This window comes from Penicillium odoratum (genome assembly GCF_028828045.1).
Source record: "Penicillium odoratum strain IBT 22623 chromosome Unknown utg000006l_segment0_segment0, whole genome shotgun sequence".
NCBI classification, from domain to species: Eukaryota; Fungi; Ascomycota; class Eurotiomycetes; order Eurotiales; family Aspergillaceae; genus Penicillium; species Penicillium odoratum.
Genome location: NW_026643148.1, coordinates 3673578 through 3699087, shown reverse-complemented (window position 1 = coordinate 3699087; position 25510 = coordinate 3673578). Strand labels below are relative to the sequence as shown.

General features: G+C 50.2%; 7 protein-coding genes across 7 annotated transcripts; 3 read left to right on the top strand and 4 right to left on the bottom strand.

Annotated features, from left to right (window-relative positions):
* Positions 1–57: 57 nt before the first annotated feature.
* On the bottom strand, positions 58–4561 carry N7520_009754 (ribosome biogenesis protein URB2; the record flags this gene model as incomplete). Its single annotated transcript, XM_057143688.1, has 2 exons — positions 58–4476; positions 4544–4561. 2 exons carry the CDS (start codon positions 4559–4561, stop codon positions 58–60), a joined length of 4437 nt encoding a protein of 1478 aa, XP_056992976.1.
* Positions 4562–4823: 262 nt separating this feature from the next.
* On the top strand, positions 4824–5473 carry N7520_009753 (MICOS complex subunit MIC10; the record flags this gene model as incomplete). The annotated part of the gene is made up of 3 exons (XM_057143687.1): positions 4824–4895; positions 5017–5167; positions 5420–5473. 3 exons carry the CDS (start codon positions 4824–4826, stop codon positions 5467–5469), a joined length of 273 nt encoding a protein of 90 aa, XP_056992975.1. The 3' UTR covers positions 5470–5473.
* An 820-nt stretch (positions 5474–6293) lies between these two features.
* On the top strand, positions 6294–8224 carry N7520_009752 (nucleobase cation symporter-1 family protein; the record flags this gene model as incomplete). Its single annotated transcript, XM_057143686.1, has 5 exons — positions 6294–6393; positions 6469–6539; positions 6593–6842; positions 6895–7619; positions 7676–8224. The coding sequence occupies 5 exons, from the start codon at positions 6294–6296 to the stop codon at positions 8222–8224; spliced, it is 1695 nt and encodes a 564-aa protein (XP_056992974.1).
* Positions 8225–9628: 1404 nt separating this feature from the next.
* On the bottom strand, positions 9629–10402 carry N7520_009751 (uncharacterized protein; the record flags this gene model as incomplete). Its single annotated transcript, XM_057143685.1, has 3 exons — positions 9629–9729; positions 9823–10058; positions 10110–10402. 3 exons carry the CDS (start codon positions 10400–10402, stop codon positions 9629–9631), a joined length of 630 nt encoding a protein of 209 aa, XP_056992973.1.
* A 499-nt stretch (positions 10403–10901) lies between these two features.
* Positions 10902–12632, bottom strand: N7520_009750 (uncharacterized protein; the record flags this gene model as incomplete). The annotated part of the gene is made up of 1 exon (XM_057143684.1): positions 10902–12632. One exon carries the CDS (start codon positions 12630–12632, stop codon positions 10902–10904), a length of 1731 nt encoding a protein of 576 aa, XP_056992972.1.
* Positions 12633–12867: 235 nt separating this feature from the next.
* On the bottom strand, positions 12868–19191 carry N7520_009749 (uncharacterized protein; the record flags this gene model as incomplete). The annotated part of the gene is made up of 2 exons (XM_057143683.1): positions 12868–12914; positions 12963–19191. The coding sequence occupies 2 exons, from the start codon at positions 19189–19191 to the stop codon at positions 12868–12870; spliced, it is 6276 nt and encodes a 2091-aa protein (XP_056992971.1).
* Positions 19192–24372: 5181 nt separating this feature from the next.
* On the top strand, positions 24373–25245 carry N7520_009748 (uncharacterized protein; the record flags this gene model as incomplete). The annotated part of the gene is made up of 1 exon (XM_057143682.1): positions 24373–25245. The coding sequence occupies one exon, from the start codon at positions 24373–24375 to the stop codon at positions 25243–25245; it is 873 nt and encodes a 290-aa protein (XP_056992970.1).
* Positions 25246–25510: the final 265 nt, after the last annotated feature.

Sequence of the window (25510 nt, the reverse complement as noted above, 5' to 3'; positions counted from 1 at the left end):
AAAATCAAATCGATACACCGGATAATGCAGAACAAAAGAAAACAAAAAAAAATACAATCATGCCTTATTCCACTTTCCAAACCTCACGTAGTCATCATAAAGTGACTTGAAGATAGCCCGTCCAGACACATCAAGTCCAGCATTGAGCGCACGCATCGACTCCTTAGACATCACATCCAGCGCAGCATACATACCCGGCATCAAAGCAGCCTTGACCTCCGGCAAGAGAGATCCACGCAGCGAACACTGCGCGTACTCCATGACGACATACTGGAGGTGCTGGCCTGCAATACGCTTGGCTTTCTTAGTCTCATCGATGAGAGCATCGCGCGAAGAACCGGACTGAGGCCGGAGGACGGCGGACACGGTGGGGTCGCTGAGAGTAGTAAGGAGGCGGGTGTAGGAAGATGTATGCGAGGCTTCGAGGGGAGCAAGCCAGAACGGCTGGGAGAGGGAGGCTTGGGTGCGAGAGCGGGAGCGTTTCCGAGAGCGTGCGAAGAGGCAGCTTAGGAGACGCTGCATGGCTGGGACGACTAGGTGGAGGCGGCCGCCGATCTTGAGACGCTGGACACTCAGGACAATGCCCATTAGGCGACAGAGACGGGTGAAGATTGTAGGCGCGTACTCGGGTGAGATGCGCGGGCCGACTCTTGAGGCGGAGGCGGCGATTGCAGCCAGTATGGCATCGGTGTTGCATTGGGCGAGGGCACGGGTGTGCACGCGGAGGAGGAGGGCGAGACTCTCCATTGCGAAGGTGAATTGCTCAATTGAAGTGCTGTGGGTCATTGCATCTGTTAGAGATGCGCACACGAGGGATAATTCGCGTGCGACGTCGCTATCTTTGTCCTCGACGGCGGGGAGCGAAATGATGGCGAGGTAGATGACGAGGATGCGGTACGCTGCGTTGCTGCCGGTCAGGCCGAGCTCGCGGACCTCACGGATTGATTGAGTGAGTCTCGCAGTGGTCATGGAGCGGAAACGCTCAGTGGTAGCCCGGATGAAGAGCTGTTGGTCCTCGGCATAGAGTGACTGAAGTGTGATGGTCTCAGCACATTGCAAGACCGGTTCGGTGATGCTTCGTTCAGGTCCCTTGGTGGCAAGAAGACGACGGCGGATCAACCGAGACGGTTCTGAGTCGATCGACATCTCCATGTAATGCTCGATCTTGGACAGGAACTTCTCCACTTCGATGTGGTTTGTTGCAAGATCCTCAAAGTCCTCTAGTGCATCAATCGTCTTAATGAGGGTAATGGTTTCTTCCAACTTTTGCTTTCTGCATTGGTCCTTGACAGATTTCATATCCGCCAGCACAAGACCAAAAAGACGTTGGCGACAAGAGGCCAGCTCGTCTTCAGAGATGACTTTTTGTAACTTCGCGCGGTGCACCCAGAGCTCCGACAATGTCAGACGCAAGAGGAAACAAGGCATGGAGTCACGGTCGATCTGTCGCAGCTTGCCGGCCTGCTTGGAGACTCTGGCGAACAACTTCTTGAAAGTATCGGGCCGATCGTCCTTCACGAGAGCCAGCAACTTGGCAAGGATTGCACGATACAAGCTTCTGAATGACTTCATGATCTGAAGATCCAGCTCAGTGCCTGCAAGGGAGATGGCCCGGGCAGCAGTCCAAATTGGTTCCCATTCACCAGTAATGTTGGCATCACACTTTGGCATGGCGGCCAACTTTGCCATCATAGTCAATATTCCAAGAGTAACTTCGGGTGTGCTATCCTGCTGGACCAATACATCGTGCAGCTTGTCCAGAACAGCGGTTCTCAAACCGCGAGTGATCAAAGCAGTCGGGATTCTTTGCAAGCTTTCCACATAGATACGACGATCGGAAGAATCTTGCTCGATGCGTTTGTTAAGAAGAAGCGTCAGATCAGGCACAAGGCATGGGACGTTGAGCAGATACTCGTGGCACACGACACTCGCCCATGCCTGTAGGAACCGAGCATCATCTACCACACCTTCTAGAGGCAACGATGTGGGATGGTATTGTGCAGCAGCCAGAGATAGAAGTTGGTCGAAAAGACGCGATCGATCATCGGTCGTGATGTGCTGCCAGATCTCTGGAACCCTGATCAGTGCGAGGATATAGGCTAAAGCCAGATTAGACGCAGAATTGAGAGTGTCGATCCGGCCATTCCAAGGCACCTCCATCGACTTATGAGCATCCTCACGGGATACAGAGGCCACAAGGCTTATGATATCCTGGGAAATAGCCTTGAAAGCATCTAGCTGCTCCTCATTAAGTTTTCCCTGGACGGAAACCAAAGCAAATCTGTAGGCCTCCCAAGACTCTAATGGGGCAAGAGGCGCCTTGGCCAGATTCTTGTGGTTGCGATGCACAGTTTTCGAAGCTGAAACGACAAGGGACTGTGCTGCTTGACCCAGGGCATTGTCATGGGAGTGGAGGCTGTTTTGCAAGATATTACGAACAAAACGCCATAAGCGCCAGCGCCAATGCAAGCTTTGCTTTGAAGAAAGTGTGGAAGTCAATGTCTCCAAAATGGAGGCCATTGTCTTCTCGGAATCGGCGAACTGAAGTGCCCTTCCGCGGGAGCTAGCTTCCATGATGACAATCTTCGCATATGACTCGGGATCATTGGAAATTTTGCCATCTTCCGCCCTGATCTTTACCGCAGCAGTTTGCATTTGAGTTGCCAGGGTTGAGGCGATGAGGCTCGTTCGGATCACATCACTGTACGTATCACAGAGATCGTCGTCTTCCCAGACCGAGAACATGGGTAGATCCTTATCTAGAGCTCGAGCTCCCTGGAAAATAACGAGCTGATTATGCCACATCTCCACGAAAGATGGCAAATCTCTTGCGGCTGCAAAACCACGCAACAACGGGATTGCTATGTCATTCTTGATAATGTTATAGTTATCAGTCCCGCCGGAACCCTCGTTACGCCACTCAAGAAGAATTTTGCCAAGTAGAGCCTCAAGAAGCTTGCGGGCATCGCGCAGTCCGGAGTTGGGCAGGAAGATGTCCACACCGAGGCTGATCACCAGAGATGTGACAGTCCACTGGACCTTCTCCAAACCTTCTTCGAGCAAACCAGTGTAGCCCGCGTGCGTGAGAACAGTGTGAAGTGATAGGCCAACGTTTCGCTCAAGAGCTACTCGAAGAAGCTGTTCCAGCACAGAGACAAAACGAGAGGAATAGTTCTCAGGGTCATCTTCTTTCGAAGTAGAGAATGCTAGCTCCGCCACGGCCACAAACAAAGTTTCCAACCACGGAGCTTCATGAGTTTGCCGTCTGAAATCATCTCTTGGGACAGCCCGTACAGCATTATCGAACAGCTCCGGGAGAAGCTCAATTGACTGCCAAAGGGCGTGGAAAGATCCCTCGTTGGCCTGATCGGCGGTACCCTGAACGCTGGAGTTCTCGCGGATTATTGGCCGGAATGCAGCGGTCACTGGCTGAACTGAACTCCAATCGGGTTCGTCTTTTGAGTAATCAATGCCAGAGCCTCCTCGTTCAAAGAAGGCCGCCCGCGCCGGGAGCAGCACATGGAGGGCAATAATTCTTTCAACGGAATGAAGCAGATATGCCCTCTCATCGGTATCGAGCTTAATGTTCCGCAAGCAGAGTTGAAGCCGGAGAGCGTGGGAAAAACTGGACTTCGCAAAGCAATCATTGCTGATTTTGTTGTCCGTATCATCATGACGGAGAGACCTCGATTCCCACAGTTCAAGAATTGCTGGAAACACATACATCAAATGTTGAAGATCTGTTGTTTTCCCTGCGCGAGTAAATTGGGCCATGGCTACAGCAGCCAGCTGGAATGCCCGGCCTAGCAACAACGCAACGACATCAGGATCACCACGCAAAGCTAGCTTAAGATGAGAATTGGCAACCTCATCTGTACCGATCGTTCGTTGAGCCAGATTCACTACTCCATGCAAGCAGTCAAGTGCGCGGATGAATGTGAGGAAGCACGAGGCGGGGTTCTGCGGCGGGTTGTCGATATCCATGGCATCTGGATCATTCTCTGCACTGCCTCTCTTTCGTTTCATGCCCTGAGTTCCATGTTGCTCATCAGGAGAGCCAGACAGTGTACGACTAGAGTCCGAATCCATCGATAGCCCATTCCCAACTGTCGCATAAATATCCGTCTCCAAGTCTGCGATCGTCTCGCAAATGATTGACAAGAACTTCTGGTCTTTCATAATTGTCGCCAGGTTTTTTGGTGAAATCAATTCGATCAGCTGTCGCAATAGCAGGAATGACGCCGGATCCACGCGGTAGTTCTTCCCGGACCTCAGTCTCTTAAGCAACCATCGTAGCACCCACTCCTCCTTTGGCGTGGCCTTAATTTGAATTTTGCCATCTCTGTGTGTTTCCGGGTGGCTTTCACACAACGAAAGGTCCAGTCCTAGAATCCGTGCTGCTTCGTGTAGCTGGGTACTCGGGGAAGCGCTACCTTTTTCGAGGCGGAGGAGCGCCTCTTGCGACGAGCGCGGACGCTGATAAACCATGCATTAGTTGCCAAGGAACTACCGACACGTAGACTTGGATTAGGTCAAAGCTTACCTCCACGAGTAAAGGCATCGTGAAACCGAACCGATTGCAACTGGAGGGGTTGGTATACTCAAGAAGTAAAAACGAACGGTCAAACAGAAAAAAAACCGCGGCGAAATCCCCCACCGCCTTCGACCCGATATTCCTCGTCAACTCCCGACTCCTTGCACTCTTCTCTTTCGACCTCATCTACCCTCTTCAATTCCTCTTATTACCCCTAGGTACGTACTTGTTTCTATTCAAATAGTAGGAATGATTCTCAACTTACCAATCATTTTGCAGATTTTTCGCAATGGCCGATTCCAGCGAAACCCGGTTCGCGCGGGCCACCAAGCCCGTCAGCGAGGCTCTGCTTAACGAGAAGGTACATCTCTTCCCGAGTTTACTAGCTTACAAATTTACTTGCTGCCCAAAGCATCAAGGAATATTTCTTCGGAAGCTTCAATTAAAAAATATGGGCTAATTCTCGAACTACAAATGTACAGTGGGACCGTGCCATCTCCTCCATGATCATCAAGTCTTCCCTCGGCCTGTCCTTCGGTGTTGTCTTCTCAGTGCTCCTGTTCAAGCGGAGAGCTTGGCCCGCTTGGGTTGGTCTTGGTTTCGGTGCCGGTCGCGCCTGGGAGGAGTCTGATGGTATGTTTACCTCCATAACCGCTCCGGCATAGCTTTCCGAGGGATCCATTCTAGGCTGGGACTGTCTGATCTTGCGGGGGTGGATATGGCTTTCATCAGCACTCGCTGGAATGCCGCTAATAGGTCGAATCCTAGCTGCAAAGCTTCCATTTGATACCACCCGACCGTTTGATAGCGACAGTTCTAACACTGGAGATTCGGAAGCTTGCAAATTCGCCTTTTAACATTCAGATGAGCTAACTGACCATTTAGCTTCCTTCCGCCGCGGTGGTTCGTCCATCACTGATGCTCTGCGCCGGTAAGCAGTTGCCATGTGTTCACCATCGTGTACGATACTGTACAGAAGACGGGAGATCGGTACCAGGATTATTTAGAGATAAACAAAAAATCCTAGATCGATATCCAGTATTGCGACCAGTCGGTCAAAGTCCTTTGCTTCGGCATAGGCGTTTTTTTCTTTGTCGTTTGAGCTTTATATGTGTTAGTTCAATGGAACAATTCTGTTTTCCGATATCCAAATGTTGACTCTCGTGTCGTGTATAGTAAAGTGTAAAGCATAAGGTTTACGAAGACATAAGTGTGAATGATAATAAGATATCAACACAGACACGTGATCAAAACCATTACTCGATGGCATCGAGTCAAATGTCATCCACTTTTTAATTAATCTTTTATTCCCCACGATTAGATACGCCACCAACCAATCAGAAACGGTCTTCGCTGGTTGCGGAGAAAGTGGAGTCTCCGTTCGCACCCGCTTATCATTGATAACGTTCGTCTTAATAGTAATCGAAAATGATATGGAACGCCCCAGAGTGCTCAAACCCCTGCCGTAGACCAACCCAAGGAATCATAAGCACAAATAGCGGATCAGGGCGCCGATGATCATCCCGATAGGACCACTCGCAGTCCACCCTTATCGCAACTATGACTGACTTTAGTGAGGATACTTTCCATGCTTGGATGATATGGGAATTTTCTTGGACATTATATCATAGATCATCTTCCGCATGAAATCTAAATCATTACTTTTCTTCTTCTGTTCCTACCCCAAGTCATACCCCGGGGTCTACCTTTTTTTTCCAAGTTGTCTTTTGCTTTCATTTCTGCAAAACTATTTGGCATCATGGATAGAATTAAATGGTGTCTCGACAAGTTGACAGTGGCACATGAGCCCGGTCTCACCAATGCTCAGCTGATGTTAACCAACGATGACTTGCGACCAGGTAAGATCACCTTACCATTGCGCTGTTTCTGTCCGTCCTTTTTTAGAGTGACCTGGACTGACCAATTGTTTCTAGTGGAGCCTGAACGCCGCCAATGGACATGGTTGAACTATGTCGCTTTTTGGATTGCCGACTCACTTAATATCGTGAGTCTTTGAGCGCCCCCGTCGAGACCGAAATACCCCTAACATGGCATCAGAACACATGGATGATTTCATCCTCAATGATCATCGCGGGTCTTTCGTGGTGGCAAGCGTGGATTTGTGTTTGGGTTGGATATTTCCTTGCAGCATGTTTTGTCTGTTTAACCGGTCGCATCGGTGCTGTCTATCATACGTCCTTCCCAGTGACCGTCCGAGCATCCTTTGGAATATGGGGTTCTCTCTGGCCGGTGATTAATCGAGTCGTGATGGCTATCATCTGGTACGGTGTACAAGGTTACATTGGAGGTATGCAATTCCTCCTCCCATATCCGCCAAATTCCCCTAACTTTTTATCTAGGCGAGTGTGTGACCGTCATGATCTCAGCCATCTGGCCCAGCTACAAGAATCTACCCAACTCAATTCCCGCCAGTGTCGGCGTCACAACCAGGGATTTCGTCAGCTTCTTCCTATTTTGGCTTTGTTCCTTGCCCGCTCTATGGTTCCCTGTGCACAAGGTGCGCCACTTGTTCACAGCCAAGGCGATTTACTCGCCGATTGCTGCTATTGCATTCTTCGCTTGGGCCATTTCAAGAGCCCACGGCATTGGACCTATTATTCACCAGCCCAACACCGTCCATGGAAGTACACTGGCATGGCAAGTCGTCACTGGAATCATGACGTGCATTGGTAACTTTGCGGCTCTCATCATGAACGATCCTGATTTCTCGCGATTCGCTCGTACACCAAAAGATGCTCTGTGGTCTCAGCTCTTCACCATTCCCATCGGATTTGGAATCACATCATTCATCGGTATCATTGTGTCCTCCTCCTCTACAGTGATCTATGGCACACAGGTGTGGAGCCCGCTTACCCTGCTGGACATGTTCTTGGACGGAGCGAGCTCTGGACAGCGCTTCGGCATTTTCATCATCGCCCTGGGATTCACCCTAGCCCAGCTGGGAACCAACATTGCTGCCAATTCTGTGTCTGCCGGAACCGATTTGACGGCCCTGCTGCCCCGATACTTGAACATTCGACGCGGTAGTTATATTTGCGCAGCTATCAGTTTGGCCATGTGTCCGGTATGTCTCGTTTAAATTCAAACCCGCCTGAAGGAAAATGTCTAACTTTTGTTCAGTGGAATCTTGTCACCGGCTCCAGCGAGTTCACTACTTACCTATCCGCCTACTCCCTCTTCCTCTCTGCCATCGCAGGACCTATGGTCTGTGATTACTACGTCGTTCGCCGCGGCTACCTAGATATCAAAGCCCTTTACAGTGCCCGCAACACAGACCCATACTACTTCACCTACGGGTTCTCTTGGCGCGCCTATACCGCCTACATCTGCGGCATCCTAATCAACATTGTCGGATTTGTCGGCCAAGTCGGTCCTGAAGTTCCAATTGGCGCGCAGTACATCTACAACATCAGCTACTTTTCCGGCTTCATCGTTTCTGGTGGCATGTACTGGATTCTCTGCCTCCTCTTCCCTATTCCTGCAACAAGCGACAAGTGGAACGAAGTTGATATCGATTACGAGGACGTTACCGTTGCGTACGGACAGGATGTGACCGATGGGGAAAATGTTCCCGGTTATGGACAGCGGAGATCCATCTCGGACTCGCTACCCTCCGATGATCAGAAGGGACTCAGCTCTGCTTCGAGGAAAATCCAGTACGAGACTTGAAGATACCCATTTTGTTTATCACATCCTGCTTGATTCCCCACGGTACATGACCGGCGAGAGCTGAATTTAATGTACATACAATATCGAAGCTCACCTCTTCGAGTTTTTTATGACGAGACGACATTTGAATATGATGATTTTCATGCTTACAATCCAGTGCGCATCATTCTGGGTTAGATATCTAGATAAGATTAACCTTATGCAGGATTCCGTTGCCCGTCTCTTGAGCATGAGAATGTTATCAGTGGTTCGGTTGCTACATATGAAAGCTCTTCCCAAGCTTCTTACATCTTATCGAGCCCCTTTTATTTGAGGGAACGAGCCCCCGTACAGACATCTGGAGATTAAAATTCCCCCCTCAACCGTCCCCGAACCTCCATCAAAGCCTTCCCCAACAAATTCAACCCCCACCTCTCTCTCTCCAACTCAGCATGGTCCTTCGCAAACCCAATCCCCCAAATCCGATCCTGCGGACTAGCTTCAACCAACTCTCGCTCCCCAGTCGTAAGTAACAACTGCGTAAGGTCCTCATTCTGCGAGAACTTCAAATAAGACCCCTCAAGAACGATCGCATACCGCTTCGCCTCCCAGATCTCCTCGACGAAATTCGGAATCTTACGGCCTAGCTCGCGGAGGGATCTGGGATGTACTTTCAGCCTTTTTGGATTTCTTTTGTTACTTGATGGTCGGGGGCAAAGAGGAGGGCTTTGCGGTGCATCATGTATCTAATGCATTATTATATCTCAAGACATGTGCAGCATTGAGGTGAAGAATTATAGTGGCTGGTGCTTACTGTTCTGCATTGGCGTAGTTCAAAGTTTCTGTTCCTTGGAGCCAGATGAATGATGATGGGTACCATTGGCCGAATGCTCCATTCTCTTGATTTGGTTTCCAGAATACTAATAAAATTTCTAAGTCAAATAATAAAAACAATAAAGCAAAAATAAAGAAAGATATACTAAATTGTGTTCTATTTTGTCCTAAGAAAGAATGAAAACCACAGTATACTGGTGTGTCGGAGAGTGCCATGGTTCTGTGCGTGTCCGAGAGTGGGGTTGGTATTATGGAAGAGATATGGGAAAATGAGATCTGAATCTGATTAGTACAGATTTATATATATTGGAAGAGATTTGAAGATGTTGTACTAAGTATAATTAGATTGATCCCATGAGTCACGGTCTGACACGGGACTCCAATCGGATTCGGATGCGGATGAGGGAGTCGTAGCTCAGCCTCATCTACGCTCATACTTGAGTGAACCAGAACATTGAAAAAGGAATTGTCTTCACTACTTATACAATTTGATCCTACATGGCTTGGTGCGTATCATACACCGTGCCCTCGCCCATATCAGCAGTCTCAGAGCACGAGTCATGACTCGCGCCATCGCAATGCTATCACTCATTACCAGGAATTCCGGTCAATGAGATCCGTTGCACTGCCCCTCACAGTTTCCCAGCCAATAGGCTTCATGACATTGCGATCGAATAAGCCAAGATAGTTTCCTAGATATAAATCAGCATCAAACAAGCCACCTCAACGGAATGCGAGAAAAGACTTACCAGGAGGATACTAATTGCACACGGTATACCACATACCAAGAGATGAACCTCGGCAGTCGATAGTAGCACATCCCACACTCCGAGTATCCTTCCAGACAAGCTGCGTAAAATGTCCATACCCACCAAAGTCTTCACCAGGATTGCTCTGACCATAGTGAGAATCGAAATTCCTCATCTCGCCATTGTACCAGTAATCAGAGATGTGCTGAGACATACTAGCATTGGGACTGCTACCGGCTAGATTTTGATCGTAACGACCTGGAAGCATGCCGCTGGATGAAAGACCGTCAGTTTGAAACAATTCTGGAGATCGAATTTCTTACGTGTTATGGTGGAACTGGCACTGGATTGCCCAATCATGCGCGGCATTTGACAGTCGTTGATCCCAGTTCAGGTTTGGGGCACTGTGATTTCCTCGATGGATATTGTGACTGTACAGGACTTTTTCGTGGTATGTGCCCTGGTAGGGGAGTTCTTCAATCGTGGCCACGGGTTCCTCGGTGGTGGAAGCCTTCGATTCAGACGTGGTTGAGATTGTGGGTGTCTCAGTAAGAATAAGGGTAGTCACTTCAGTTATCGTGGTTGTGGCGGAGAGAGTGGACGTAGTAGAGACCATAGAGATTGAAGCAAATGATGACCAGCTAGTGGAGAACGTAGTCAAGGTGCTGCTGGGCACATTTGAAGATGAGGTACCCGAAGTCGAAACCGAGGGTGCGGGCTCAGTGACTTGGATCACTTGGTTTGTCAAATTGTGAGGAGGAATCTTGGAGCCCGAATCAGAAACCAATCTAGGATGACATGTCTCTCCGCTCCCAGGACAGAGACCACCTGGGGTTTCCAATCAAGGTAGATGGCTTAATCAGGAGGTCAGTAGGTTGAAAGCGCGGGTGTTACGTAGGAAGGAAGGAAGGCACTGAGCCATGGTATAATGGGTAATAGGACTGGATAAAGTAAGAGGTCTGAAAGACCGGGGCTAAGACTAAGCTATCGGTCACGTGATTGTAACAACTGGGGTTCCGCAGAATGAAGACATTGCCCTCAATGTGGAAAAGAAAAAACGCAGGGCACAACAAGGAAAAAGTAAAAAACCAAGGAGTAAGCGTAAAAGTGAGAAACTAGTAAGTAATGTCGAGGTCCTCATCATTTTGGGAGCTTGGGGCCGGGCTGCTGGGCTTCGGCAACCCCATGGCGGTGGTGCTATCTGGCTCAGTGCTAACAGACTTGTTGCGAGAACAGAGTTGAAGTGCGAGGTCCCAACGAGATCTGGCAGGCTCACGGGTTGCCACGTTCATGGAGGCTAGCGTAGGGCTGGCCTTGGCGACGTATGAAGAGTAGGACGCCTGTAGCTCGGAGATGTTACTTTCCAGCTTGGTCCAGTACTTAGCTTCTTCTGACGTCAGGTTGGCCCTCGCTGCGTCGAGAAGCAAGGTTGTCTGCCACAAATTGTCAATGAGCTTGTCGATGGAGACTGTGTCCGGTTCCAGGACGGGGATGTCGCGGAGGCATTCCCAGACATGATGTGCTTGTGGGTCTGCATTAAGCTTCTTGGTCCATTCCTGTATTCTAGTAACGTCCGGCATCACGCGTGTTGTATTGCGCTGATTTGAACCATGCTGGTTAGAGGCCATAGACTCTGAGTTAGTGAGCGCGGTTACAGGGGTCTTCCACTTCTCGCGAAGCTCAGCAGAGGTCATGAAAACGGGGGCTGTGGAAATGGTCACCGGAAAAGTGATCGCAATGCCCGGGTTCAGCGGAATGTCATGCTCCTGGAATAGGCCGAGGGGTACAGTCCACGCGCCATCAGCGTTTGCGCATCTTGGGTGGTAACTGCGCAGGCGCCATAGCGGTCCCACCATGCAATCTGCTGTCTTGTTTATCACAACCACCAAGCCATATGGTGGTTTTGTCATAGTGTCGCGGTGAGCAGATTTTTCAGTGCCGATATAGGAGTCGACCATGGACCCATCAGGGCGATAAGCCTGGCGATTAATTGGGGTGGTGATATGAAAGCCGTCACCGATGACCCAGTTGCCGAAAGACCAGTCGATGGGTTGTCCACGGGTGGTGGCGTTGGTCTTAGTGTTTAGCTTCCATCCGATCCGCTTAGCGATTTCGCGCCCGCAGAGCAATGAGTACCCTTTGAATTCCAGAATGAAGTGAACGCCGTGTGCAGCCCAGCTTGGCGCAGGGTCTTCTGGCATGCGGTCTGCTCGGATGTCTCCTGTGGCGTCGAAATCGGCTGGGAACATCTTCGCGCGGGTTGTCTGGGAGTAGGTTTTGTAGACAACGTAAACCAGCTCATCGGAGAGTTTGACCATCTTCGGGATTTCGTTTAGAAGGTGAATCTCGTGGTTGACCACTTTGACATTGCAGTGGGTGTACAGCGGCAAGGTCTGCGCCCAGGCCCTGAAAACGCTGGGTGGCACATTGACCGGTTTTCCAGTTTTGCCAATAGGGTTCGGTGGCTTGGTGTATTTAAAGAAGGACGGGTCGTGTGTGGTCCCGTCGAATGGGACTGCGGCTGGCTCGGCTTGTGCGTGGGCAGCGCCTTTGCACATGATTGCAAATTGCTCGCCTTTCTGCCAGTCCTGTATGGTGCTATGATCGTAGCATTCTTCAAACACCAAGCCAGGTTTTTCCGTTGGTGCTTTATGCTTAGTCCAGGACAACGCGACTGGCTCATTCATAGTGGCGTCGGAGTAAGCGATCGGTGGTAGTATTCGGGGCTTAGAGGCGGTTTCGGTCTGGCCAGTAGTCTTCGGTTTCTTTAAGAGTCTGTCAGACGCGTCGGAATCCGTGGGGTTCTTAGACTTCTTTGGAGCGGGGGATGAGGCGTTGGAAGGCATCGTGAAACAGTAAGTGGTGCGAGAGGGTAAAGCGGTGGATAGTATGAAGAGTAAAGCAAGTGAAAGCAGAGTGATAAAGTAAGTGGAGTCAGGGTAAGCAAGAAAGGTTGAGTGGGAAGTGAAGTCCAAGTGATAGAGCAAGTGAAGGCAGAGTAGATGTAGGGAGAAAACAAAATGGATGGAGGAAATAGATACTGATGCTAATGATGTGACATAAAATCCTACAGAAACGGTTCTAATCGCGATCTCGCTCGTTAAACTCCTTGAGGAGCTCGGCACAACCTATGAGGTCGGATTCATTGACCCATTTATCCCATCTAGCTGACTTACCAGCCCATCGGAGGAGATACTCGGTTGAAGAGCCACGGATACCGCTCTTGGGAAGCCGGCCTGGATGAAGCCGAGTTCGCTTGCGTAATATCTCTTGAACATCGTATAGCTCTTTCTCGTCAGGGAAGCGGGCGTCGAACGTAGGGTCGTGGGTGTCAACTGCCACAGTTTGTGGTCTTTCCCAAGGGTCGTCGCCTGGGGGAGCCGGCTCCAGGTGTGCAACGCTGATGACCGGGTGTATTTTCCAGTCAGAGGGCAGGTCCAGCTTGTAAGCTAAACGGCCGATGCGCTTCAAAACTCTAAAACGGCCAACATATCGTTGTCCAAGCTTAGTGGGTAGGCGGTGATTAGCTGGGATATTATAGCCATCGCCGAGCTTGAGTAAAACGTAATCTCCAACTTTGAAGTGAATCGGACGATGTGCTGAGTCAAAACGGCGCTTCATTTCCATGGAAGCAAAAGCAATAGAATGTTCCGCGTCGAGGCGGGCGGCTTGGGTCGCGTCCTTCTCGGATGCTTTTGCAAGGAGGTTCCATGGCTGGCGTAGCTTAATGCCATAGAGCAATTGGTGGGGGCTATAACCAGTGCTGGCCTTGATGGACGAATTCATAGCCATCTGGATCGCTGGCAAAGCAGAGTGCCAGTCGCCGATATGCTGCGGGTGAGCGGCAACCCAGTGGCGCAAAGCCATCTCGAAAGTCTGGATAGCGCGCTCGGACTGGCCATCCGTGGGGGAGTGGTGGGCTGCTGTATACAGCATGTTGACAGCCAAGGCGAGGAAGATAGCGCGCCAGAAACCGTGGACGAATTTCGGGTCGCGGTCAGTAATCATCACCGAGGGGATGCCCCAATTGGCTGACATCCAATAAGCTAGGGCAACCTTAGCCCACTGTTGGCCGGTCCATTCTGTCTGGCCGGGTAACGCAGCTGATAGCTTAGTGAATTTACAAACCATCACTAGTGCACAGTCGTAGCCTTCAGCTGTTGTCGGCAAGCCAACCACCCAATCCATAGTGAGTGTATGGAAGGGAATTGGTGGGGACAAAATTGGCTGGAGAGAGCCATATGGCTTGTGGCGACGAGTCTTGTTCTCGATGCACACCGGGCAGTGGGTGATATACTGCTTAAGTAGCTTGGCTCCCTTGTAGAAAGTGATGCCGTCGAGCTTCTGCCAGCAAGCATCGAAACCCTGGTGGGCTTGGTTATCGTGGACCAATTGAAAAATCTCACCGGTCATAGACCTTGGGAGGCAGAGGGATCTCTCGCCGGAGGCGCGAGTAAAGAAGAGTAAGCCATCCTCTATGCTGTATGGTAACTTGGAGACAGTAGGATCGCGCTTATCGGTCGACAACCACAACGCTTTATCCTCGTGTAAGACATCAATGAGAGAGCTCCAGCGGACATCACCATCATAGGCCAAACGGATACGGCGCTTAAATTCGTCACTGACTTCGCAGACAGAAGTGATACTCAGTGGTGTAATATCAGCTGACCCAGTAGGGTCCGACGCTTCGGCATGGAAAGCGTCCTGAATGAGCCCCTCGGTGAGGCTGTCCAGATCCTCGCCATCCTTCGGTGGCGAATCATGATCGGCCTGTAGTCGAGACAGGGCATCGGCGATGCGATTCGTGACGCCAGGGCGGTAGATAATTTTGAGGTTGAACATCTGGATGTATTGGGAAGCCCGGACAAGGCGGAGGTTAAGATTTTCGACCGAGGTGGATCTCAAATTATCTATTGTGGCAATGACCATGGTGCTCTTGTGGTCAGTGTAGACGACTGTAGGGAGGTGCCTTGGCGCAGCTTCCACCATATGTCGCGTTTTTCTAAGTGTCCAGACCAAGCAGGCAACTTCCAGCTCAGTGGGCCAATACCTAGTCTCGGCACCAGTAAGGAGGCGGCTTAGAAAAAGGATCGGGCGAATCCTAGGAGGCGGGGGTGGCTTAGCCAAGTCGTGTTGGAAATCGTCCTCGACATGATAGACCATGGCGCCGAAACCTCCCTCTTTAGAAGCGTCAATGTCAATATATAACTGCTTCGACTGGTCATGATGTACAAGACACTTTGGCTTCCGGAATTCATTCTGGAGTGCGGTGAAAGCTTCCAGCTCAGCGTTACTCGGGCGGTCGATAACGCTGCGGTTGCTCCAAGCACGGCGCGGTCCTCCTTTGACTGGTGATCCCTTCAGTAAAGCGGTTTTGCGTAGTTGGAGCGGCTCAGCGATGCGTGCGTAATGCGGAATGAAATGACGCAGGTCGCCAGTCATACCTAAGTATGTTTCCAGCTGCTTACAGGTGCGTGGGAAGGATAGGGAAGTGATAGCACGCAGCTTGTGAGCATCGGTAGTAATGCCGACCGAGTCTATCTCTTTACCCAGTAATGTGAGGGACGGAAAACAGAGACGAGCCTTTTTTGGGTCTAACCGGATATTTGCAGTTTGGCAGATATCGAACACCTGGCGAAGTTGGTCGAGGTGTTCGTCAAAAGTCATGCCAGCCACGAAGCTGTCGTCGGTGTATGTGCGCATGAAATGCCGGCAAGCGCGGAAAAGATTATCCATCTGCCGTTGCACGTACGCGCCTGAGTTCATGCCTCCCATAATGGCAACCAGCAGGAGTTCCTGGCCGCGATGGGTGATGACTGCCTGTAAGCCCACATCATCGGGGTGGACCCGCCACTGGTAGTAGCACTTGGCGGCGTCGATGATGGACACGAACGGCTTGCCAAGGGCGAGTTGGATGATATCGTCTTGATTTGGCGCAGGGTAGAGGTCGGGTTGTAAGGCCTTGTTAAGTGACCGGGCATCGATGACGGGGCGAGCGGCCATCGTCTTCTTGCCATCCTTGTCGTAAACTGGCTTGTAGACGACAAACACAGGTAATGCGCTAGGCGCGTGGTTGGTCGCCCAAACCATCTTCCCTTCATCGTGAAGCTGGTCGAAAACCTTGTCAATAGTGGCTTGTGCTTCGGTACCGACTTTATAAACTTGATTGCGAGGCAGCTTGGCGTTGGGGATGAGGGGCAAGCGCATCCACTGATCTTGGGGAAGATTGACAAGGCCTGGTCTAGACCAAATGTCATATCCTTCCACGAGGCCCTGTATCTTCTGAATCTCATCGGTGGTGCCATAGGCAGTAACGCCATTAGGGAGTGTCACCTCGGTGGAGCCAGGGTGGCGGCCAGCGGGGGGGTTCGGCGGCGCGATCAGCTCACGGGAGTCCACTGGCGATGGTCCGCCTGTGAGGCACAAAGGTGCGATCTCAGGGTGAACCTGGTACGCCATAGTGTAGTCAGTTTCGGACAAGAAACCGATCCTGGCCCTATCGCTAATGACCACAGGGTCGGCGGAGGCGTTGAAGACATCGACATGCGTGATGTTCGAGTCGACTAACTGAGCGAATGCTTGCAGCTTAGCGGCGTTGGGCAATTGGGGATCAAATATTAGGTCGCGGTCACGCGGCAAGGTGGTCTTAACCTTGACCGGGACTCTGCCAGATTGCTTAGGCAGGATCGTGGTCCTCTTCGAAGCGTAAACCGGTCGGTTCTCAACGTGGTCTGGTTTAGCACAGATGCCTATTGGGACAGCGATATCATCACAAGATGCAATGATTGCTCGGCGGTGCTTGAAGTCTAGAGATATCTGCTCGGAGCCCATGATGTCCATGCCGATAAGCAACTGAGCTTTGAGATTGTCAACGAGGTGCGCTTCGATAGTCAGCTTAGCAGCGGCCTGGCCACACGTGGCATGCTGGCCCAGCATGTATAAATCGATAGTGATGTAGTCGCTTGACATATGCTTGGAGCCGATTCCTGAGACTGGGATCGGGGGCGAAATCCGTTGGATGGTCGTGTCGAGAGACTTGGCGAGCTTGGTGTCGATCAAAGTCATAACGCAGCCAGAATCAAGACAGGAGGTCACCACTTGGTCGGGGGCCATCAGGCCAACTGTGGCAGTAGCGTAACGCCATGACCGGAACGCGTAGCCGCTGTCATGTGTGTGCTGAGCCGACGAGCTAATGATCGGGACTGAGCACGCTGCGAAATTCACAACTGGATCAATCGGAGCAGCCGCTTTCGGTCGGCAACTCTCAAAGTGAGCATGAAGCTGATTGTTAGAGGGGAAAGCGGTGTCACACTGTAAACAGGACACGATGACTTCTTCATCTGGGGCGCAGGCCAAGGCGGGGAAATCACCAGGTCCATCTCGTGGAACATCGTAGCCGTCGTCGTAGAGGTCATATTGGTCATCGGCTTGGTAGGGCTCAGACTCGAATGAGTCATCAAACGGTTCATCCTCGACATAGGGGGAGCGCGATTGGTTCTGAGCTTCATCCTCGTCACCCGGGTTGGCATCTGCGAGGAGGGCCCTGGGGCGGTTATATGCCTGGCGATCGTTCTGTGATGGATTATGTGGCTTGTCCGTCAATAGGAGCTGGCCTCGCGGAGCTTGTGGAGCTGCCTGGGCTTGGCCAAATCGCTGTGGCTGAGGTCGGTACTGCGTGTAGACCTGACGCGAGGGCTGCGAGATCTGAGACTGAGAATCCTGAGACTGGGGCGGGTTAGTCTGGTACTGGGTCTGGTACTGAGCTTGGTAGTTCTGCTGTGAAACGGGGTACTGTTGCTGCTGCTGCTGCTGCTGGTACCTAGGCCTATACTGGGTCTGCGTACTGGTCCGGAGTGGCAAATCCTGACGCCATTGCTGGTTAGTGTTGGTGTTAAGGCGCGACTTGTAGCCGAATTGCGGACGGGTAGCTTGGCGGGGGGGCAGGGTAGACACACGGTTGCGGCTTTCTTCGGACTGGCGATGCCAATTCTCGTAGCAAAAATCCAAATCCCTCATAAAGTCCTCGATCTTGTCACTGGGTCGACCCAGGTCGCGTGCCAAGGTAGCATCGATGCTCATCACAATCCTGCAGATCTGGTCCTTGGGGTCAGTCATGCCGGTAGACCTCAACAGGGTGAGCATAGTCTGTGCGTGAGATCGGGCGGAGCGGTGCTCGCGAACTTGTGTCCAGCCGTACTTGCAACGATCAAGCTTGGCAAGCGTTGTCATTCGGTCGGGTTTAAAACGGTCTCTGAGTAGCTTAAACCATCCATCGTCGAGGGGGACAAGCTGTAACATGTTCTTCTCGTTATCCGTTAGTTCTTGGGAGTACCAAGCAAGTGCTTCAGCCTTAAGGCACGAGTGAATATTGGCGCGGACGACGCGCTCGGACTTGAGCCGGATTAAATCATTGAGGCGGCTGATAAAGGTGAAAACGTTGGAGTAATGCATGACGTTTTTGACCAAGGTGAAACCACCGTCTTTATCGTCTAGGCCCGGATCGAAATATCCGATTTCAGCTGGTTTCCACGACGTATCTGGCTTATCGTGGGGGGCGAGGCCATCGAGGGCAGGGCTGCCACGGGCCGGGTTGCGAATCAATGAAATAAAATCGGGGTTAGTGAAAATCTCAGTGAGCATCGCTTGGACGTCAGAACGCCCGCTCTGGTGCTCGTTGTCAGCCATCCTGGGGATTGGCAGCAACTGACCGGGGAAAAATCTAGGTGTAAGGAGAGGCTCAGTGGAGGCTGAAGGATCAGCGGCAGCGGATGGGGTCCCGCAGGAAAGATCTGATTCAGGCTCAGCAAGGGAAACCTGAGTGTACGGTAACCGTACAGGGGAGAAATCAGCGAAGCCGACAGTACTGCGTGAAGGAGCAATAGGGAGTGACTGAGCTTGTTCAGTCTGAGGGGTAGTCGGGCGGGAAACTGGCACAGGGGAAGAAACAGATGTGCTCGCGATGGGCGAGTCAAGGTGACGCTCTGGCTCAGTCGTCACAGACGAGTCAAGCCGGCGTTCTGGCTCCTGACGTTTCGACGAGTCAGACTGACGTTCTGACTGACGAGCGTAGTTTCGGGGACGGCCAAGAGGACGACTAGGCTCCGAGTCTGATGCAGGTGGATCAGGGGGGCAAATGGGGGTTGAGAGACGAAGGAAGTTCTTCGTTGCTTGGTTCAAGCAGGAACGATCGATGGGCCAGTCAACTGGGAAATCGACGCAACCTGGCAAGCGGGACGAAGGCACCTTCCCAAAACGCGAAATCACGTGTCGGACACGGGAGAGAGTGACAGAGTCAAAATCCTCAACCCAGGGGACAGGAAGGTCAGCCAGGGACGAGCTGATATAATTATCGAGCTGCGAGGCGAGTATCAAAGCCGACCTTGATGCTTTGTCCAGCGAGTCCATACAAGCTCGGGACGGTGGGTCCAGGCGCGGCTTGTGAGTGGTTCGCGGGGTGTTCAGGGGCGGGATTGGGATTGGTGCGATCACCGCACCAGCGTAGGGGAAAAAACGGGGCCAATACCAATCGGAGGACCCGAAAGAAACGTAGCTAGGACATGCTACCAACTGTTACGTAGGAAGGAAGGAAGGCACTGAGCCATGGTATAATGGGTAATAGGACTGGATAAAGTAAGAGGTCTGAAAGACCGGGGCTAAGACTAAGCTATCGGTCACGTGATCGTAACAGCGGGGCTGTGGCTTCAGCTGGAGGAATGGTGAGGTCAGTGAAAGTGACACGGGGAGCTCCACAGGCCTCAATCGCAAGACTCGTGCCAAGAACCAAAAGAAAGGTAAATGCCACGGTGAAAAGGCTTGAGATATGCATCTTGAAGAGCTTGACGAGTGAGACGGTTGCCTCAGGTATTGAAGCGAATGGGAGCCAAAGATGAAATTCCTCGCGTGAATAAGAAAAAGGAAAAGAGGGATAGAGAATATGCCGAAACCTATCTCCTACTTCTTTGCATGATACGAAGACAGTAGGATGAGAAAGCTTTGGGCATTGGGGATTGCCCGATTAGGATAAATGGTTCTATGAGTTTGGGATGTAAAACCAGGACCTGTGAATTACTGTATGCAGTTAGTTTTGCCTTTTGTAGTTTAGCGCCCCAATACCTCGTTCTGTAAGCTCCGCCTTCCGTTGCGCCGGCATAAAAAGCTCGCCCTGCCCTTGAGACCTGTTTTGCTTTCTGACATTTCCTTTCACCTCCTCTATCTTGCACCTATCGCCACCCCCTTTTTGATCATCTCGGCCCCGTTCCCTGTTACGAATCGGCTTTCAGTCCCATGCACTGCCCCCTTGAGGTTACGATCCGACGCCCCATGCTACGCCAGCAGCCACGCAGGAGCAAGACCTCTTGAGATATACTCCCCTCCGCAGCAGCAGCATGGTATGATGTGCAAGCAAGTTTGCCACGCCTCACTCAAGCCATTGAAGCGTAGCTTGCTACGTAACTGTCTAGAATTTACTCCTGTGAGTGCATCTCGCCTGCCTCTGTTACCAGCGTGCCTTCCTGACGAATGCAGAGTGCTGGCCTCCCCTCAATGTCGTGTGGACAGGTACTCCGCCGCTTCTGAGGTTACATTGCACAGCCCCGATATGATCCGCCAATCGCATGGTATTTGTCGACAATTTCGGTCTCCGGTCCTTCTTTCACTCCGTCGGTGGACGGATGAAAACACAGTTCGGTGATATCATCCAATAGCGAAAATGCCGCAATTGTGGGCGGGCTTGGGTGGCCTTCCGGATACTGGTCAGCGTGTCCGCGCACTTGCTCATTGTGACCACGGGCATCCTCTCATCCCTTTGCGATGATGCTCTAGAGAGCAAATGATCCACCGGTCGATTGCATCACTGGTCGCCTCGTGATGGATACCTATCTCATTCAGCTCATGTTATGCTCACTCGTCAGCCAGACGAGTCGGGTCACATCAGACACCAGCCGGAAATTCCATGGCCAAGCCACTCACGTGTCCAAGGGGGGAGAGCCCTTTCTGCTTGGAGTGTGCTATAAAGGGAGTGGATTCTCCCGCCATTATACTCTTTTCAAGCTCTACAGCCTCCTCCGGCAACCGAGGCACCAGTATCACCGATCCGCCTGCATCGCCGGTGCCCGGTGCCAGAGTTGACTCTCGTTGTCAATTGCGAAGTGCGTTATCAGATGAACTGCACAGTTAAGATTTTGAATCTGATTGGAATAAAGTCAGTATAGTCTTTCTATCCCGAGACCTATGACTGTGAAGGGTCAAAACTAAAACAAAATAATCGACTTACGCGCTCGAACAGGGTTGCCTTTATGAAGCCTCCTTACCGACGCTCGTGAACATTCTTCGCGTGACTTCGCGCGAATCGTGTAGCTCCAGCCAAATTTGGGGGCCAGATTCAGCACGTGACAGTTATCCAAACCGCGATCTATACATCGACATTGCCAGTGCCTTTTGACACGACCAATTGGAAAGGAAAGCATCTTGGAGGGAAACACGCCTATGAAATGGCGAGGGTGTGCCTTGAGGCCCTTCGATACGGCTCTACTGACTTTGAAGCAGAATTGCCAACAATTGACTGACGAGACAGGTGCAATACCCAAGGGAAAGTATACCGGAAGAGGCAATTCCCCACGGGACACTAGGTGACGTTGATCTGCCTCCGGAGTTCGTCTCAAGTTCGTGGCCGTTATGAAAAACATTTGGAAGGAACCAATAAAGCGAGCTTTCCCTGTGTCGATTGAAGGAAAAATGTATTCGAATGACATTTAGTCCCGAAGAACATTCCAATATCGTAAGTATCCATTGAAAGACAATTGAGCTGAGCTAATAAATCCAGGACACAGGGAACTTTTGTTTGCGCACGAAGAATTCCCCCTCTATCTGAGAAAGGTTTTCATCTTTGGATAAAAGTGCTGTTGGGCATATTGCTGTCAGTCGCTCCGTGCGCTCCTCTCACTGCAGCTCATGCATTTTCAGTTCTACAAATGCGAATATCCCTCTCATTTTGTCAGCATTGATAATGATTTCTTGAAAGAAGTTCCTTGGCAAGTCTCAACTGCAGATATGTTTTCTTTTCTTCGATGGAGCCGCTATCGAATGAAGCAGATCTGGCAGAGATGATGTTTTTGATTGCCCAGTCGTTGATTATACCGAGCTTTCACACATTCATATATGAAACACGCTTTGGCTCGAGGCTATCTGGTTTTTGGTCCTGAAAGACGACAGCGGTAGTCGCTGCCTCGACTATGACAAACTGATGTGGATTACGTGCAGTGCCGAGCGAAAGCCATTCACTGGAAGAATAGAGATGCCTTGGGATTGCTCTAGCCCTATGCCTTCGGGAACAATGTGTGGCTGCCTCGAGTATTGGGGAAAGGCTGGATGAGAATTACAGATGAATGCTAGTCTACTCATCTGGTCTTTCCGATGTGCTGGGTAAAGATTTTGATGAAAGCGACGACGTCAGCCAAGGGCTGAAAACAAACATATCGTCACCAAAACTACAAAGCTTATGTAGGGTACTGCATGCCACAGAATATCAATACCAATCTGTGGAATAACATGGATAAACAGCAGCCAATACAATTGACAATCGATGTGCGCTAATGCTTGGATGAGTCAGTGTATCGATATTTTGTGGTCTTGACATCTGAAATACAAGTGCGGAGGCAGCCGCTAGTCTAAAAATCAAGTGGCTGATAACGGAAATGGCTACCAGGCCGAGAAAGGCTGAATGAACCAATAACATCAATTACTATTTCCTCACCTACCAGGGTGACAACTTCGAATCTTCTTGGACTGACCAAAGTGACTATCAGAAGGATTTATCTTGCAACGGGCAGAAGACCACATCGAAGCCTTTGATAAGATATCACGAAAAGGTGTTGTAATATGAGGCAGGCCGCAGGTGCAGATAAGAAGCCAAGCCAAACCATCGGAACTAAATCCGCAAAGCCTATGCAAAGAACCAAGGTGATTTCCAATCAATTTAGTCTTCTTGTTGTATTTAAAGCCTCATGTTTCTCTGAGTAGAAGATAAGGAATCCATACCTCTGATCTACAACAAAAGTTCAATGAACCTTTGGAATGTGAGACAATGATCCGATGACATTCATAGCGAGTTTGATAGTACATAGACATTCTTGAAATCGGTACAGTAATTTGGCGAGGAATGCAGTTCAGTCAAGTATACTGTACCGCTCCCCATCATTCATATGTTACAAAACTCCCGAGGCCTCTCAACATTGGTCCTTCCCACCAGCGCTGATTTTTTGAATGGGCGGCCACTGAGACGACTTTGCCGCTTTTTATGCCGCTTTTTATGCCGCTCTTGAAACCGCTTTTGAAACCGCTCTCGGGACCGCTCTTGGGACCGCTCCCCTGTTTGTAAGAACCGGGGACCGCCTACAAGACCGCCTCGATGGCCGCTTCGGGGACCGCTTTGATCTTGCCTCCTGGAAGACCGCCCTCAAAGCCGCCATACAGACCGCTTTCATAGTCACTTCTGTATGTTACATTACGACTGCGTTACATTACTCTGTGTAAAGTACAGGAAACTCTCTTACAGACTTCAAAGCTTCGATTTTAGCTACTTTTTATGGGCATCAAGCACCTAGAAATTCCACAAAGTTAGATTGCTGGTTGTCATCTACATCTGCAATCGCTACCTGTATCTTTCACATGAAGTCGTACCCGTAGATAATAGCTATTTACAACCAAACCAAATCAAGTCTCATACAGCATTATTGGATTCCATGTGACCTCCTGGAACATACATGTTTCGGCCCTTTCCAGTCCTTTCACCTTAATTCTGACTTCACTGAGAAAATGTCTCTTGGCTTCCCCTGTCGTTTCCGGAGGGGATCCCCAGAAACGGCAAGGCAGCGTTGAGAGCTTGCGGCACAGAACGCTTCTATAATACTTGTGTATTTCCTAACAATGGACTTTTGTAAGCTAGCTTTGCCCAAGGCATTTGAGTAACCCCCAACAGCGTATGGTTGAGACTTTGAGAAATATAGTGCACGCTCCTGTACGCTTTTTTGGATCGGCAAAAGAAAGGCAATCCATCCAGTCTTTTCAAAGTGACCAGCTCTCTAAAGTGAGAGTCATGATTTATGCTTGGTTTTTTTTTGTTTCATGCAAATGGTGAGCTGGATACTTACAACTGAATCAGAAGTCATATTCAAAAAAAATTCATGTTCAATGGCTGAGAATGTGTCTTTGAATTGTGACGCCCTGTATCAACTCAAAACCTCCTTTATCGTGATAGGCTTGCTCATCAACGATCGACCAACAAGATTACTCGATTCAACAGTCAATATTTTGGTCTCTCAATCAATGCTGATCTCAAATAAACAGTCGTCAGCGGTTTCAAGTCGTAGTGAATGAAAACAAGAGCCTCGAGCAACAAATTTTGAATCGCATCAACTTTCATTCACGATTTCTCATACATAAATGGTGTGATGTCTTGCGGCATATCTACTATTTTCAATCAATCGCTACCGCTAAGCTCTTATAAATTTTCATGAGATATTATCCATCACGTGGCATTCGAAGATCCTTCGACCATAACAAACGACGTCTCGACTATCTACCCTTACAATGCGCATAGAATACTGTCTTCTGCTAGAGACGCTCGTCTCACGGGTAGTCAGCGGACATCTGATCATGATGTCGCCTGAGCCGTACAGTTACAGCAATAAAATCCTCAACAACTCGCCTCTTGCTTCAAACGGCAGTGATTTTCCCTGCAAATTACGAGATGATGCATTTGTGGCCCCTGCGAAAGAGACTGTTTACGAGGTCGGTGTTTCAAACATAATGAGGTTCATGGGAAGTGCAACTCATGGGGGCGGATCATGCCAGTTGAGCCTCACTGAAGACCTCGCGCCATCCAAAGAAAGCATATGGAAGGTCATCAAGTCTTATGAAGGCGGCTGTCCTGCAAATGTAGAAGGACTTCTAAGCGGAGACGCCAGTTCCGACAATGACATTCGACTCGATTTCGCGATTCCTGAAAACATTGCCTCCGGAAAATATACCTTGGCCTGGACATGGTTCAATCGTATTGGAGATCGTGAGATGTACATGAACTGTGCACCAATCACCGTCGACAACCCTTCATTGACTTCATACAACCAGAGCATACAGAACCAAGCGCAGGATTTTCCACCTATGTTCATCGCAAACATAAATGGCTGTATGACTCCTGAAAATTTGGATATCCGATTCCCTCAGCCCGGGAGGATTGTTGAACGCAATGGTCTGGCGCGTAATATTCTTCCCGACGGTCAATCAGTATGCACCGGAAGTCCTGAATTTGGTGATTCGGCAGCTATGAACCCGATCGTTCCTGATCTTCAAAATGGCAATCTTGGGAAGGCTTTTGCATACTTCCCGCTCACTTCTTCCGTTAAAATTCAGCCGTCACCTTGCTCCTGTCGTGCTTCCCACCGCAATGCAAGCCATCAATGATACCTATCTTTGGCAATTGCGGCACAGTCAGACCGTATAAGGTGGTGTCACATGGAGGTCATCGACTGAGCAGAGCATCGCTGGATCTTCGTGTTGGAATGTTCGTGAATGTTCGGTGAATCACCGTCTTTTTGCGATTCTTTGAAAGTGTCAAATTTTGTGTCCGATATTCTGCTGCATTACAACTGCCTTTTGGCAATGGTAATTTGGTGACAAGAATTCATTTAAAAAGATGCAACAGATTTAGTAGAATAAACCAGCCACA